We start from the raw sequence: 13,117 nt of genomic DNA on the forward strand, positions 1-13,117 counted from the left end.
ATGAGCAGCTCTTCTCCCTTCTCCAGGTTGCTGTCAGAGGAGAGGCCCATTGCTGCCCTGTGGGGTACGGAGCTGCGCGCCCCGGGCTGGCTTGGTGGCACCTGGTGGCAGGAGTGAGCAGGGGGAACGGTGGCCGTGCCCTGCGGGCACCTGGGGTGGGTGTGCATGGGGAGTGTTTCCCCCTTTCTTGCAGCGCAGGCACCCAGGGAAGCCTCCCTTTTGCTTTTGGCTCGCCCGAGGCTTGCACCGGGGGAGCAGCGCAAGCGTGCGCAGATGGTGCTGTGTCCCCGCAGGCTGCCAGCTGCATGCGGGCACCCGGAGCTACGTGGTGAAGGAGGACGATGACTTCTTGGAGCACCTGCTCCTGCTGAAAACGGTGAGGTCCCAGGCTTGCCGAAGAGCCTGTGTGCCCCAGCAGCGGGGCTGGCTGACGGCTGGGCTCCCTGTCACGGGGTCTGTGCTTCGCCCCACAGATCTGCCTGGGGGCTGACGCCGGGGACGAGCTGCACGTGGTGGCCGTTGACTCAAGAAACACCTACCAAGAGCCCAAGCCACTGCCCGTCGCGGCGCTGCGGGCCTCGGTGCTCCCCATGGTAAGGGCAGCCAGATGCCTGGCGTGCAGCCTCTGGCTGCGGGGCAATAATTTCACCTCAGGAGCCTGCTCTCCACCGAGCCACGGTTGAGGCTCTGGGCAACGCTGGGAGCTCCTTCCCGCTCTGGCCGTGTCCATCTGACCGCCTGTAAACCCCTCCCTGGTGCAGCGGAGTTGCTCGCCCCGTGACAGTGCTGCAGGGATTAACGTGGGCTGCTGCCCACCCGGGCTGGGCTTGGGGGGTTCTGAGCTCCCATTCTTTGCAGATCAACCTCAAATGTCTGGAGCTGGTCCCCCCTGTCACCTTTGTGCTCAAGTGCGGAGCTGGACCGGTCTATCTCAGCGGGCAGCACGTCACCCGTGAGTGTGCTGGGCTGCGGGGCGAGCGCGTGGGCTGGGGGCTGCGCTGGGGGTGCTCTGGGGTCCCACAGTGGCTTTAGCGGCAGCTGGTGCCCTCAGCAGGGCGGCTGCGCCCCGGGGATGGGGGGATTGCCGGTCTGCAGAGGGGATTACAGCTTATTTGCATTTGTGGGCTCGGCAGGGTGGTCTGTGCCGGCTCTCCCCTCTGCCTTTGCTGCCGCGGGGCGGGACGGTGTCCGTGTTCCCGTGCCCAGCCTGGGGTGGGATTGCTGGCTGTGGCTGCAGCCGGGGGGGTTTTGCCTCCCCTCAGTGGGTCAGGGCCACCCCCTCCCGCTGCAGCCCTGTATCTCCCCTTCTCAGTGGAAGATGATGCCAAGTACGAAGCCCCTGAGGAAGAGGTCTCGAAGGAAGACGTAGGTGATGAGGATGATGCCGGAGCATCATAAATAGCTGCAGCTTGGAGAAGACCTTGCGGCTCTGGGCGTGGAGCTGGCGTGACGGTGGGGACACCCTGCGCCGGGATGACCTTTGAATGGGACGGATCCTTGCAGAGGGACACAAACTGTCTGGGCTTTGGATATCATCCCTTGTCTCCCCTCCCTGCCTTCTCTGTTCCTACCGTGCTCCCAGAAATGCTCTTTTTTCTTCTTTTTATTGCAATAACAATAGGAAAATGCAAATACCCTGGAGTTAGTCTGGATTGTGCTCTGGTGTTCCCACACCAGCCCGTTCTCGCCTGCTGTCCTGTCCCTGCTGCCTCCTCTTGGAAAAACTTATTCCATGTGTACGACTGCCGTGATGCTGTGGGTTGTGCTGCTAACCCGTGGGTCTGGGGGACTGGAATCCCGGCAAGCAGCCCCTGGGGAGCTGCTGCCCTGCCCTAGCCCAGGCCAGGGGCTCAGGGGCTCTCCCAGCCCCAGCGTGTCTGGAGGAGGAAGGCTGCGCCGTGCTCTGGCTCGGGGCTCACGTGTCCGCATATGCTCAGGCACCCCTTCGAGGGGAGGGCACAGCGCTCGGAGGCTGAGGTGCTCATTGCCTCCCTGCGCAGCCCTGGCACCGATTATCCTGTGCGCTCCCCTTAATGGTCCTTTTGTTCCAGTAGGAATCGCTCTGACCATTGCCTGCTTGGATCAACAGGACAAAGTTGTGTTGCCGCCTTTGTGGCAGCCCAGGAAACGCAGCTGAAAGCCGCCCAGAACAAGCAGCTGCTGAAATAATATAATTAAAAGTCCTAATTGAGAAAATTGCCCAAATCCATCAGATGCATGACATTAGCTGGCAGCGAGGCTGACTTTAAAGAGGAGCCCTGGCTCTGCAGGCGGGGTGGGCTGGGAAGGGAGCACACAAGTCTTTTTTTATTTTTTATTTTTTTTTATTTTCCCCACTTATCTCTGTGGCTTTTTCTATGATTAGCTGATCAGCGGGTGGAGGGAAGATTGCTGTCGTCACGCTGTAATGGCTTGGGAGAGGCTGGAGATGGGCCTGGGTGAAACCAGCTGCCAGCCCTGATGGGCTGCAGCCTGGCAGCGCGTCAGCCCCCCGGCGTGGGCTCTGCCCGGGCTCGGGGACACGAGGGGACAGGAACGCAGCCTTCGCCCTGGCAAGGGGTTTCTCGGGCATCACCTCCCGCAAGGCAAGTGTGTGCCCTGAGCCCCTTCCCCGCGCGTGGGTTTGAGATGCGCCCTGGCACGGGGAGCAAAAAGCCCTGAGCTCTGAGGGGGGAGAGGAGGGGAAGAGCAAAACTGTAATGAGTAATTAACTCGGCTGGCTTTTCTTTGCCCTTGCCTTGTGCTCAGCACGCAAGACTCTGCGTGCTACTTCTGGAGAGAGGCTCAGAGCCACAACCGTTGCATTTCGCACTGAAACAGGTGATTCTGGCTTGTTTTCCCCACAGGATCAGCTCCAGGACCTGTCTCTGGTCGGAGCTGGTCAGCGTGACAGTGAATTGTGTGGGAGGCGCAGGCTCTCCCTTGCACCCTGCTGCCAGGGCTGCTCAGGTCGAAGGTGTCTCGTGGGGGCCGGAGCGTCCTGCGTGAGCATGGGGACGACGCAGCCCCCCCGGTGCCTGTCCCAGAGGTGTTCTGGTGGTGCTGGGTGCAGGCAGCGCTGCCAGCCACAGAGGAGCAGCAATAAAAGCTGATGAATTCATTGCTCCTAATTCCTCAGGTGGGAACAAAATGTGCTGTTAATTGGAAAGCTTGCTGAATGCTGGCCACTTGGTGTGATCCTGCAGCTGCATTAAGACATCTCGCCGAGTGCAGATTAAGCCCTATAAAGAAATCCGGGAAGAAAAGAAACACAAAGCGGATTAAGGTCAGTGCTGGTGAATTTGCACGGTGGCCTCTTCAACTCCCGGTGCGTGTCAGGGGAGTGCGCGGCAGTGAAGTGCACGAGCAGCTGCCCTGGTGCTGGCTGACTTCTTGGTGCCTTCCCGAGAGCAGCGGGAGCCCGGTGGTCCGGACCCCCTGGCTGCGCCCTGCGTGCGAGGACTAACTCCCGGGTTGCTTGCCCGTGGGTGCACGGGCACGGAGCTGTCGCTCCATGTGAGCTGCAACCCCCTTGCTGGAGCCTGGTCTGCAGGACAGCATGCACCGCCCTGGCTGCAAAGTCGGGTCTGCAGGACAGCATGCACGGCCCCGGCTGCAAATGCAGCATGGGACCCTGGAGAGCCACGGCCCGTGGCCAGAGCTGGCATAGCCCCGGCAGCAGGACGGGTGGGTGCTTGGGGAGATGCTCTGTCCCCCTTCCCGCAGCCCCCGGCAGCGGCGTGCTTGCCCCGTCCTGCATCCTGCACAGCAGCGTCTCTTGGAGGGCTTTGGCATAACCATGGCAACTGCCAGGTAATTAATAAGACGAGTCTCAATGTCATGGAGACAAAACAGGAACAAACAGAGCGTGTGGGGCGCGGGGCTGCACGCCTGCCCAGCCGGGTGTGCAGGGCCCCAGCGCAGGATGCGGCCCCTGAGCAATGCTGTGTGCAGCTGGTGCTGTGTCCACCCAGCCGGCACCGAAATGGGCTCCGTTCCCCCCGTGGCAAGGATGACCCCGCCGCGAGGGCGGCACGTGGCAGCCGGCGTCCCCTCAGCAGGACTGGGCTCTGCGGGCAGCGCAGCCCCCGCTCCTCGCAGCACTCCTACGCAGGATGGGCGCCAGCCTGCGGCACAAAAGCGGGACCCTCAGCTGCGTGCCGGGTGGCTTAAGGACTTAATCTGGGGAATAACTGAGAAGAGTTTTGGCAGGGAAGGGGGATGCAAGAATGACATTTTAACGCAGAAGGTGCTCCCGTTAGGCTAAAAGCTGCGTCAGAGATTTCTTTCAGGCTGGCTTGCTCCCTGGGAGCCTACGGGCTTTGCACGGGGCGGTGGGCACAGCAGTGCCGGGCTCGGCAATAGGACAGCCCCGAGCGCTCGCAGCCTGGCAGGGCTGGCAACCCTTTTGGGATGGCTTTGCTGGGTACCCGGTGCTGTGCAGCTCCAGCTGTGTGCCTGTCCTCCAGATGTTCACGCTGACGCCCTAAAGCCCAGGGGAGCTGTACGAGACCCCCCAGGGAGCCAGGGCTCACCCCAGGCTTTGCCTGTGCAGAAATGTTTGTGCCTTCCCCTGCTCAGGGGTGGTCCCACACCTCCGCCGGGCACGAGTCACGGCCGCTCCTGCCTTTTTGCACAAGCACCTGCTTGATAAATGCAGGAAGGCCCATTCATTTTGTGCGCAAGTGGCCGGTTATTCGATGCACGAGCACCCCGTCAGTTCACCCGTGAGTACCCAATGTATTGCACGAGGGGTTAAAGAGTGCAAACCCCAGCACTCGGTGAGCGCACGCGTGAGCACCCCGTTAATGTCTGTGGGTGCCCAGCTGGTGTGGGTGTGTGCCCAGCTAGCTCTGGTGTGAGCCCCCATATCTCGGGAGTCCAGTGCTGCGTAGAAAGGACAGGAGGAGCCTGGGGAGGCATTTCCCCAAATACCTTTTAATTATTTACATTTTCTGCTGCCTCAATACCCATACCAAGGATGAGATGCTTGTGTTAATTGGAAAAAATTAAAATAAATCAAACTTTCTCCAGCTGGGATTGTTTTGCCCCGGTCCCCCTCCTTGTCCAAAGGGCCGGATCCAGCCCCGCTCTGGGAGCAGGGGTGGCTGCAGCAGGCAGATGGGTGCATGGCCGAGCCACCCGCCTGGCAGAGCTGGACCAAAACCACCACGGTTTCAGAGCTGGCCGGTGAGAGAGGCACCGGGGGGTCCGCTCCCCTCTGCGTCCCCGGGGCAGCCCCCAAGCAGGAGCCTGCCCAGCCCGTGGGAAGGCGGCTGCCTTTAAACTTAATTCTTTGCTGCAGGCGCTTCATTTGGAAAAGCGGCCCTTGGTTTGGGGACGCGTGCGGGGCTGAGGATGTGTCTCAGGAGGCTTCTGCACGCGGTAATTTATTTACAGGGGGATTTGTACCTGCTGATGCTCAGCTGGCAAAATCCCTCCCCGAGCAGAACAAAGAGCGGCACGGGGCTGGCTGTGGGGGGAGGAGGTTGCACGGCTTTGGATTCAGCGGCAAATGTTTGATAACAGGGACTTTATTCTGAAACACCTCTTCTGCCTCCCAGTGCATCCTTTGAGGTGGGGTGCCTTGCAAAACACGTGGGGTGAAGCAGGCAGGGTGCGTGGAAGTTGGTCTAAAAACCCGGTTTAATGCAAATTCGGACTGTGGAGCTTTTGGGGGGCTGCGGAGATGTGTTACAAAACTGCGGCTGGGTGCAGCTCTCCATTGGGTTCTCCTGGGGACTTCCAAAATCTGCTGGGTGGGTTTTGGTCTTACTAGATCAGGTACGTGAGGGCTGAAGGGTGAACTAACAGCTGGTACAGAGAGACATAAACAGGGCAGCGAGTCCTGTGCTGGGAAAGAGTGGGAGATAATATATGGAAATAGCCCAGGAAATTAAAGTTGGACTGCAGCCGGTGGTGAGATGATTCAGTGGGCAGGAGGGAGGCAGGGGATGTGGAGCAGCCCGGGAGAGAGGGCTGCACTGGGCCGGGGGTCCTGGGGGTCTGGCAGCAAGCACTGTGTGCTGGGATGGGAATCCTGGGATGCAGGACTGATCTAATTTTTGCCCCTGAATTTCCTCCTTGCCCTGCATCCCATTGCCTTTGCAGCTGATTACATGAAAACATTGCTTTCGGCCGTGCCGTGCTGGGGTCTGTGAAAATGCCTCGGCTGAGCCCCCTGAATTGGAGCAGCAACGAAACCCAGACTGCCTGCTGCCAGACTTAGCATTTGAGGAGAGCCTGGTTAACCTCGTTAGGGGGATGGATGAGCAGGGTGCAGGCGCACGAGGCTTTGAGGCAGAGCAAAAGTAGCAGAGCATCTTTATTCGTTTATCCATTAATGTCCTTTGTTATTTCCAGAAACATTAGGAGCTATTTTCTGGCTCAGCTGCCGCTTCCCTTTTTCTTCTGCCAGCACCTGCCCCTCTGTGCTGGCTGGGCTGGGGCAGAGGCAGGATTGCTGCAAACTCTTCTTTTAAAGGGGTGTTGATGAGGCTGGATTTCGGTAAGTGCTTCCCCTGAGCCCATGGTCAGCCCCACTGCTTTTCTCCTCCTCCTCTTCCCCCTCGAGCCGTAACTGCTGCAGAGCCCGGGGCTGCCTCTCGCTCCCGACGCAGGGCTGCTTGCTGGCATCACCCCTTTTCTGAGCCTGATTTTCCATTTCCCTCCCCAGGAGCCTGCAGGACGAAGCTGCCATCCCAAGCTGCGGGGGAGGACAGCCATGGCAAAGCTGTGACAAGGAGCAGGATGCACTCCACGGACACCTGAAACCTGCAACAGACGGATTTTGGAGTGCTGAGGCTGGCCGAAGCGAGGGGTTTCTTGGGTCTCAGCTGCAGCCATGGAGCCCGATGGGGACAGGGACGTGACCAACGCCACCATCTACGAGCTCGCCCTGCAGAACCGCTCCAACGCCAGCGCGCAGTTCACCGGGGTGCAGCTCATCCAGTCCTTCAAACCCCTCATCATCCCCTGCTACGCCCTGGTCGTCCTCGTCGGCGTCTTCGGCAACTACCTGCTCCTCTACGTCATCTGCAAGACCAAGAAGATGCACAACGTCACCAACTTCTTCATCGGCAACCTAGCTTTCTCTGACATGCTGATGTGCGCCACATGCGTGCCCTTCACCTTGGCCTATGCCTTCAACCCCCAGGGCTGGGTTTTCGGGAAGTTTTTGTGCTATTTCGTCTTCCTGATGCAGCCCATGACGGTCTACGTCTCTGTCTTCACGCTCACAGCCATAGCGGTTGACAGGTAGGCGCTGGTGGGGTGGATGGTGTGGGGGTCCAGGTCTGTCCCCACGGACCCCCAAGGCTACTGCTCGCTCGGCTCGGGGTGTTATGGGCTGAATACTCAAAATTGGAAAAGCAAAAACCCAGGGGATCTTTGCAGTCTCTCTGCAGCCTTTTCTTTAGCATCGGGACTCGGCCTTGGGTGGAGGAAGTGTAGTGAGGTTGTTTGGCTGGCTGCTATTTTGCATGGGGAAACGCTGTTGTGCAGTTTCATGCCTGCCTGTACAAAGCCATCTCTACCGAAATCCAGACCGCCCACAGCCAGGTCTGTGCTCCCGGCAAGCATGGCTCTCGCAAAAGGGCTCTTGGAGTTTGTACCCGGGGCTTCATACTTTGCTGGATAAATTTGCACCCAAATCACGCCGTGTTCTGGCCCCCAAGTGGAGAGCACTTGTGCCTCCCTGAGCGGACCCGGGCAGGGGCTGACGGGGGGGTGGTTTATAAAAGCCCTGTTTCCATAGAGATCTCATCTCGTAAAAGATGCTGCAAACCCTGCGGGGATGGGTGCGATGCCGGCAGCGCCGCGAGTGCCTCTCGTGCCGCTCATGCCGGTTTGCTTCTGCCCCGGGGGAGACGGGGCAAGGCTGTGATGGGAAGGGCAAAAAAAAAAAACCTGGGAAGATTTGAGCAGAATGGCTGAGAAAGCCTGGGCTGCTGGCAGAGCTGTGCTCCACTCGCTGGGGGCTTGACGTGTCCCCAGGAGTGCTGGTGGTGGTTCTTTGCTCTTCAACAAAGCCTTTTTTTTTTTTTTTTTTTTGGGGGGGGGGTGGTGAGAATGATTTGCTTACGTTTCTCCTGCTAAAGAAGCAGCCATCAAGTTATACTGTTCTCAGCGTGTTCCTAAAACGTCATTGGGATTATTGTGGCTCAGCCCCAGGCAGCAGCTCAGCACCACGCAGCCATCGCTCACTGCCCCTGCCCCGGTGGGATGGGGGAGAGAATCGGAGGAGTGAGAGTGAGAAACACTCCTGGGCTGAGATAAGAACAGGTTAATAATTGAAATAAGGTAAAATGGTAATGATAATAATAACAATATAATAATGATAATAACAATATCCAAAGCAAGCGATGCACAATGCAGTTGCTCACCACCCGCCAACCGATGCCCAGCCAGTCCCTGAGCAGTGATCGCTGCTCCCCGGCCAACCCCCCCCAGTTTCTATACTGCCCATGACGACGTATGGTATGGAATGGCCCTTGGGGCAGTTGGGATCAACTCTTCTGGCTGTGCCCCCTCCCAGCTCCTTGTGCCCCTGGCAGAGCCTGGGAAGCTGAAAAGCCCTTGACTGGCATAAGCAGTGCTGAGCAACAACTAAACCATCAGTGTGTTATCAGCATTCTTCTCCTACTAAATCCAAACCACAGCACTGTGCCTGCTACTAGGAAGAAAATGAACTCTGTCCCAGCTGAAACCAGGACAGGAGTTTATCCCAAATGGATGATTTCAGCCCAAATCCCTCCATCTCCGATGAGGGGGAGCATGCAGCCGCGCCGGGGCTCTGCTTGGACTTCAGTGTGAGCCCTTGAGCAAAGCACGTGCCAAAGAGCTGTCGGTGTTTTCCTCTGCACGGGCAATGGGGCTGCGCGTTGCGCTACCAAACCCCGCAATATGAAATGTTGCGATATGAATCGTTGCAATAGCAAACGCTGCAATACTGAGCAGCAGCCAGCACGGGCTGTTGCAGGGGGCAGAGCACTTAGTGTGCGAAGGAGCTGCATAAAATCAAACCATGGTCACTGAAGACACCTCGCTGGGAGCTCACTTAGGGCAAGCCCTTGATCGTAAGATGAGGCAGCATGGAGAGGAGTGGAAGATGCTCAGGGAAGGAGGAAGTAAAAGAGGAATCTAGGACAAGAGGAAATGGGCTCAAGCTGCGCCAGGGGAGGTTTAGGTTGGATATTAGGAGAAATTTCTTCATGGAAAGGGTAGTCAAGCATTGGAGCAGGCTGCCCAGAGAGGTGATGGAGTCCCCATCCCTGGAGGTGTTCAAAAAACGGGCAGAGGTGGCACTGGGGCACATGGTTCAGTCTAGTCTACTCTTGATTGGTTTAGTGTGGGCTTGGTAGTGTAGGTTAATGGTTGGACTGGATGATCTTAAAGGGCTTTTCCAACCTACACGATTCGATGATTCTATGAATTGCCGGCTTTTATTGTTATTCACTCGGTGCTGCCTGCGGTCCTCAAAGCAGGTTCAGACACAGGCTGCGGGAGGGATGCTCCGCTTCCCAAAACCGCAGAAGCGACCTGGTGCCTCCATGGGCCCCGTGGCAGGGCACGGGATCATGGTTGTCCCCGCTGTCCCCAGCCAGCCCTTTCCCAGCTCCTGCAGCCAGTGGGCTCGGCCTCCCGCAGCCCCTCACGCCGGCCCTTCTGCCTTCGCCAAGTGTCCGGGAAGCGCCGTGGGGGTGGCTGGGGGAAGGCTCTGGGGCTCGGGCTCCCCTGTTTCTCTCCCCGCAGGTACTACGCCACCGTGCACCCCCTGAAGAAGCGCATCTCGGTCACCAGCTGCATCTCCGTGGTGGGGGGCATCTGGCTGCTCTCCTGCGGGCTGGTGGCCCCCGCCATCGCCCACACGTACCACGTGGAGTTTCAGCAGGAGGGCTTCGCCATCTGCGAGGAGTTCTGGATGGAGAAGGAGACGCAGCGCCTGGCCTACGCCTACGGCACCCTGATTGTCACCTACATCCTGCCCCTCTCTGCTGTCTCCCTCTCCTACATCTGCATCTCAGTGAAGCTGAGGAACCGCGTGGTGCCCGGCCACCCCACGCAGAGCCAAGCCGAGTTTGACCGCCTGAGGAAGAGGAAGATCTTCCGCCTTATTGTGCTGGTGGTGGCAGCCTTCGGGGTCTGCTGGCTCCCCATCCACGTCTTCAACATCATCCGGGACATCGACATCAACCTCATCAACAAGCACTACTTCCTCCTCATCCAGCTCCTCTGCCACTGGTTCGCCATGAGCTCCTCCTGCTGCAACCCCTTCCTCTACGCCTGGCTGCACGACCGCTTCCGCGGGGAGCTCCGGAAGATGTTTGCCTGCAAGAGGAAGATCATCCCCGCCAAGAACTGCGGGGCTGCCGGCAGCGTGCTCTGAGGCTGGGGTCCTACTCCACGGCCACGCGCTTTGTCCCGTGCACGGCAGAGGTTTCCCCGCTGCCCGGGGTTTGGGGATGCCCGTCCTGCCATGGGACTGGAGGTGAACGGGGTCCTCCTGCCTGCCCAGGGGTTTGCAGCACTCGCTGCAGCATCCTTCCCTGTGCCTGCCCTGCGTCGGGTGCTCGGCTCTGAGCTCCCTTTGCCTCCAGGACAGCAGCCGGCCTGAGCAAAAATGCATTTGCTACAGCTTTTCCTTGCAAAGTCGTCCTAGCCATCACTGGCCATGCACCCGCAGCCCCAGCAAAACCCGTCCCTCCCATGAGGGTCCTGAAGGCAAACCTGCACCTCCCCGGGGGGCATGGGCTGCACCCCTATGGGGCTGCCCTCTCCCCTCCTGGCTGCAGGCAGCCCCCATGGCCCGCGGGCTGCTCCCCAGCGCGGGCCGCTCCGCGCGTCACCCCGAGGTGCTGCACTCCCATGGGCTGGCATCACCTTGCACCAAGGCTGCTGGGTGTTGGAGGAGGCGAGCAGGGGATGGGATGGGGGACACAGGGCCGAGCCCCGCGGGAGGGGCGGCAGGCTGCACGCTTCGCTTCAGGACCTCGCGCTGTCGTTATTCTGAATTAATGAAGGAAGGGAGCGCGAGGAAGGGGTGGAAAGTGTTTTGCTGGAGTGATGGCTGTAAGTAGCTGCCTGTTTCATTAAATGAATCACACGGCTCTCATTGCATCGGGTGTTGGAAATGGCATTTCTCCTGTGAGATTGTTTTTGGAGAAGCGCCAGCGCTTTTCCTGCAGCCTCGGAGCAGGCGAGGGGACAGCCGGTGCCAGGACAGGTCAGCCGGCTCGGCCCTGCACGTGCACCCGTCACCCTACAGCCCCCCATGCCTGTACCCTGGACACGCACCCGCCTGTACGCACAGGCACTTGTGTACCCCCCGAAACACCCACACAGCCTGCCCTGGGCAGACACGCGCAGCCCTACGCATGCACAAAACCACACCCCTGTATACACACACCCCTATTTGCACACTCCTGTACACATACACACACCCCTCTACACACTCATGCCCATTCACACACCTCTGTGCATACATGTACATACACATAGCTGCATGCATACACACACCCCTGTACATGCACATGGCTGTACACACCCCTGTACATACATGCACACACCTGTACATACATGCACACACTCCTATATACACACCCCTGTACACACAGAGCTGTACACACACAGCCATTCATACCCCCTGTACATACATACACACACACGCACATTCACACACCCCTGTACATACATGCACACACACCTGTACACACACCTGTACACACATGCATTCGCATGCCCCTGTACATATGTGCACACACCTGTGCACACCCCATACACCCGCACACCCCCATACACCCGCACACACCTGTACACCTCCCCCATACACCCCTGTACATGCACACCCCATATACCTGCACATACCTGTACATGCACACCCCCATACACCCCTGTACATGCACACCCCTATCCACCTGCACATACCTGTACATGCACACCCCCGTACACCTGTACACCCCCCCATACACCCCTGTACATGCACACCCCTGTACACCCCCATACACCCCTGTACATGCACACCCCTATCCACCCGCACAAACCTGTACACCCGCATACACCTGTAGACCCCCCATACACCCCTGTACATGCACACACCCCCGCACACCCCTATACACCTGCACACCCCCCCGCACACACCTGTACACCCCCCATACACCCCTGTACATGCACACCCCTATCCACCCGCACAAACCTGTACACCCGCATACACCTGTAGACCCCCCATACACCCCTGTACATGCACACACCCCCGCACACCCCTATACACCTGCACACCCCCCCGCACACACCTGTACACCCCCCATACACCCCTGTACATGCACACCCCTATCCACCCGCACACCCCTGTACATGCACACCCCCCCGCACACACCTGTACACACCCCCATACACCCCTGTACATGCACACCCCCATACACCCGCACACACCTGTACACCCCCATACACCCCTGTACACCCCCCATACACCCGCACACCCCTATCCGCCTGCACATACCTGTACATGCACACCCCCGCACACACCTGTACACCCCCCATACACCCCTGTACATGCACACCCCCCCACACACCCCTATCCGCCCGCACACCCCTGTACATGCACACCTCTATCCACCCGCACACCCCTGTACATGCACACCCCCCCGCACACACCTGTACGCCCCCCATACACCCCTGTACATGCACACCCCTATACACCCGCACACCCCTGTACACCCCCATACACACCTGTACACCCCCATACACACCTGTACATGCACACCCCCCGCACACACCTGTACACCCCCCCATACACACCTGTACATGCACACCCCTATACACCCGCACACCCCATACACCCGCACACACCTGTACACCGCCCATACACACCTGTACATGCACACCCCTATCCACCCGCACATACCTGTACATGCACACTCCCGCACACCCCTGTACATGCACACCCCTATCCACCCGCACATACCTGTACATGCACACTCCCGCACACCCCTGTACATGCACACCCCTATACACCCGCACACACCTGTAAACCCCCCCATACACCCCTGTACATGCACACCCCCATACACCCGCACACCCCTGTACACACCCCCCATACACCCCTGTACATGCACACCCCTATACATCTGCACATACCTGT

The 13,117-nt window shown here is 59.0% G+C and overlaps 2 protein-coding genes across 2 annotated transcripts; both read left to right on the top strand.

Moving 5' to 3' along the window:
* LOC142595518 (nucleoplasmin-like) lies at positions 1-1,398 on the top strand. The gene is made up of 5 exons (XM_075723915.1): positions 1-64; positions 294-376; positions 474-593; positions 859-952; positions 1,313-1,398. Exons 1-5 carry the CDS (start codon positions 1-3, stop codon positions 1,396-1,398), a joined length of 447 nt encoding a protein of 148 aa, XP_075580030.1.
* Positions 1,399-6,823: 5,425 nt separating this feature from the next.
* LOC104030920 (prolactin-releasing peptide receptor-like) lies at positions 6,824-10,366 on the top strand. Its single transcript, XM_075724140.1, has 2 exons — positions 6,824-7,236; positions 9,733-10,366. The coding sequence occupies exons 1-2, from the start codon at positions 6,824-6,826 to the stop codon at positions 10,364-10,366; spliced, it is 1,047 nt and encodes a 348-aa protein (XP_075580255.1).
* Positions 10,367-13,117: the final 2,751 nt, after the last annotated feature.

This window comes from Pelecanus crispus, chromosome 21 (assembly GCF_030463565.1).
Source record: "Pelecanus crispus isolate bPelCri1 chromosome 21, bPelCri1.pri, whole genome shotgun sequence".
NCBI classification, from domain to species: Eukaryota; Metazoa; Chordata; class Aves; order Pelecaniformes; family Pelecanidae; genus Pelecanus; species Pelecanus crispus.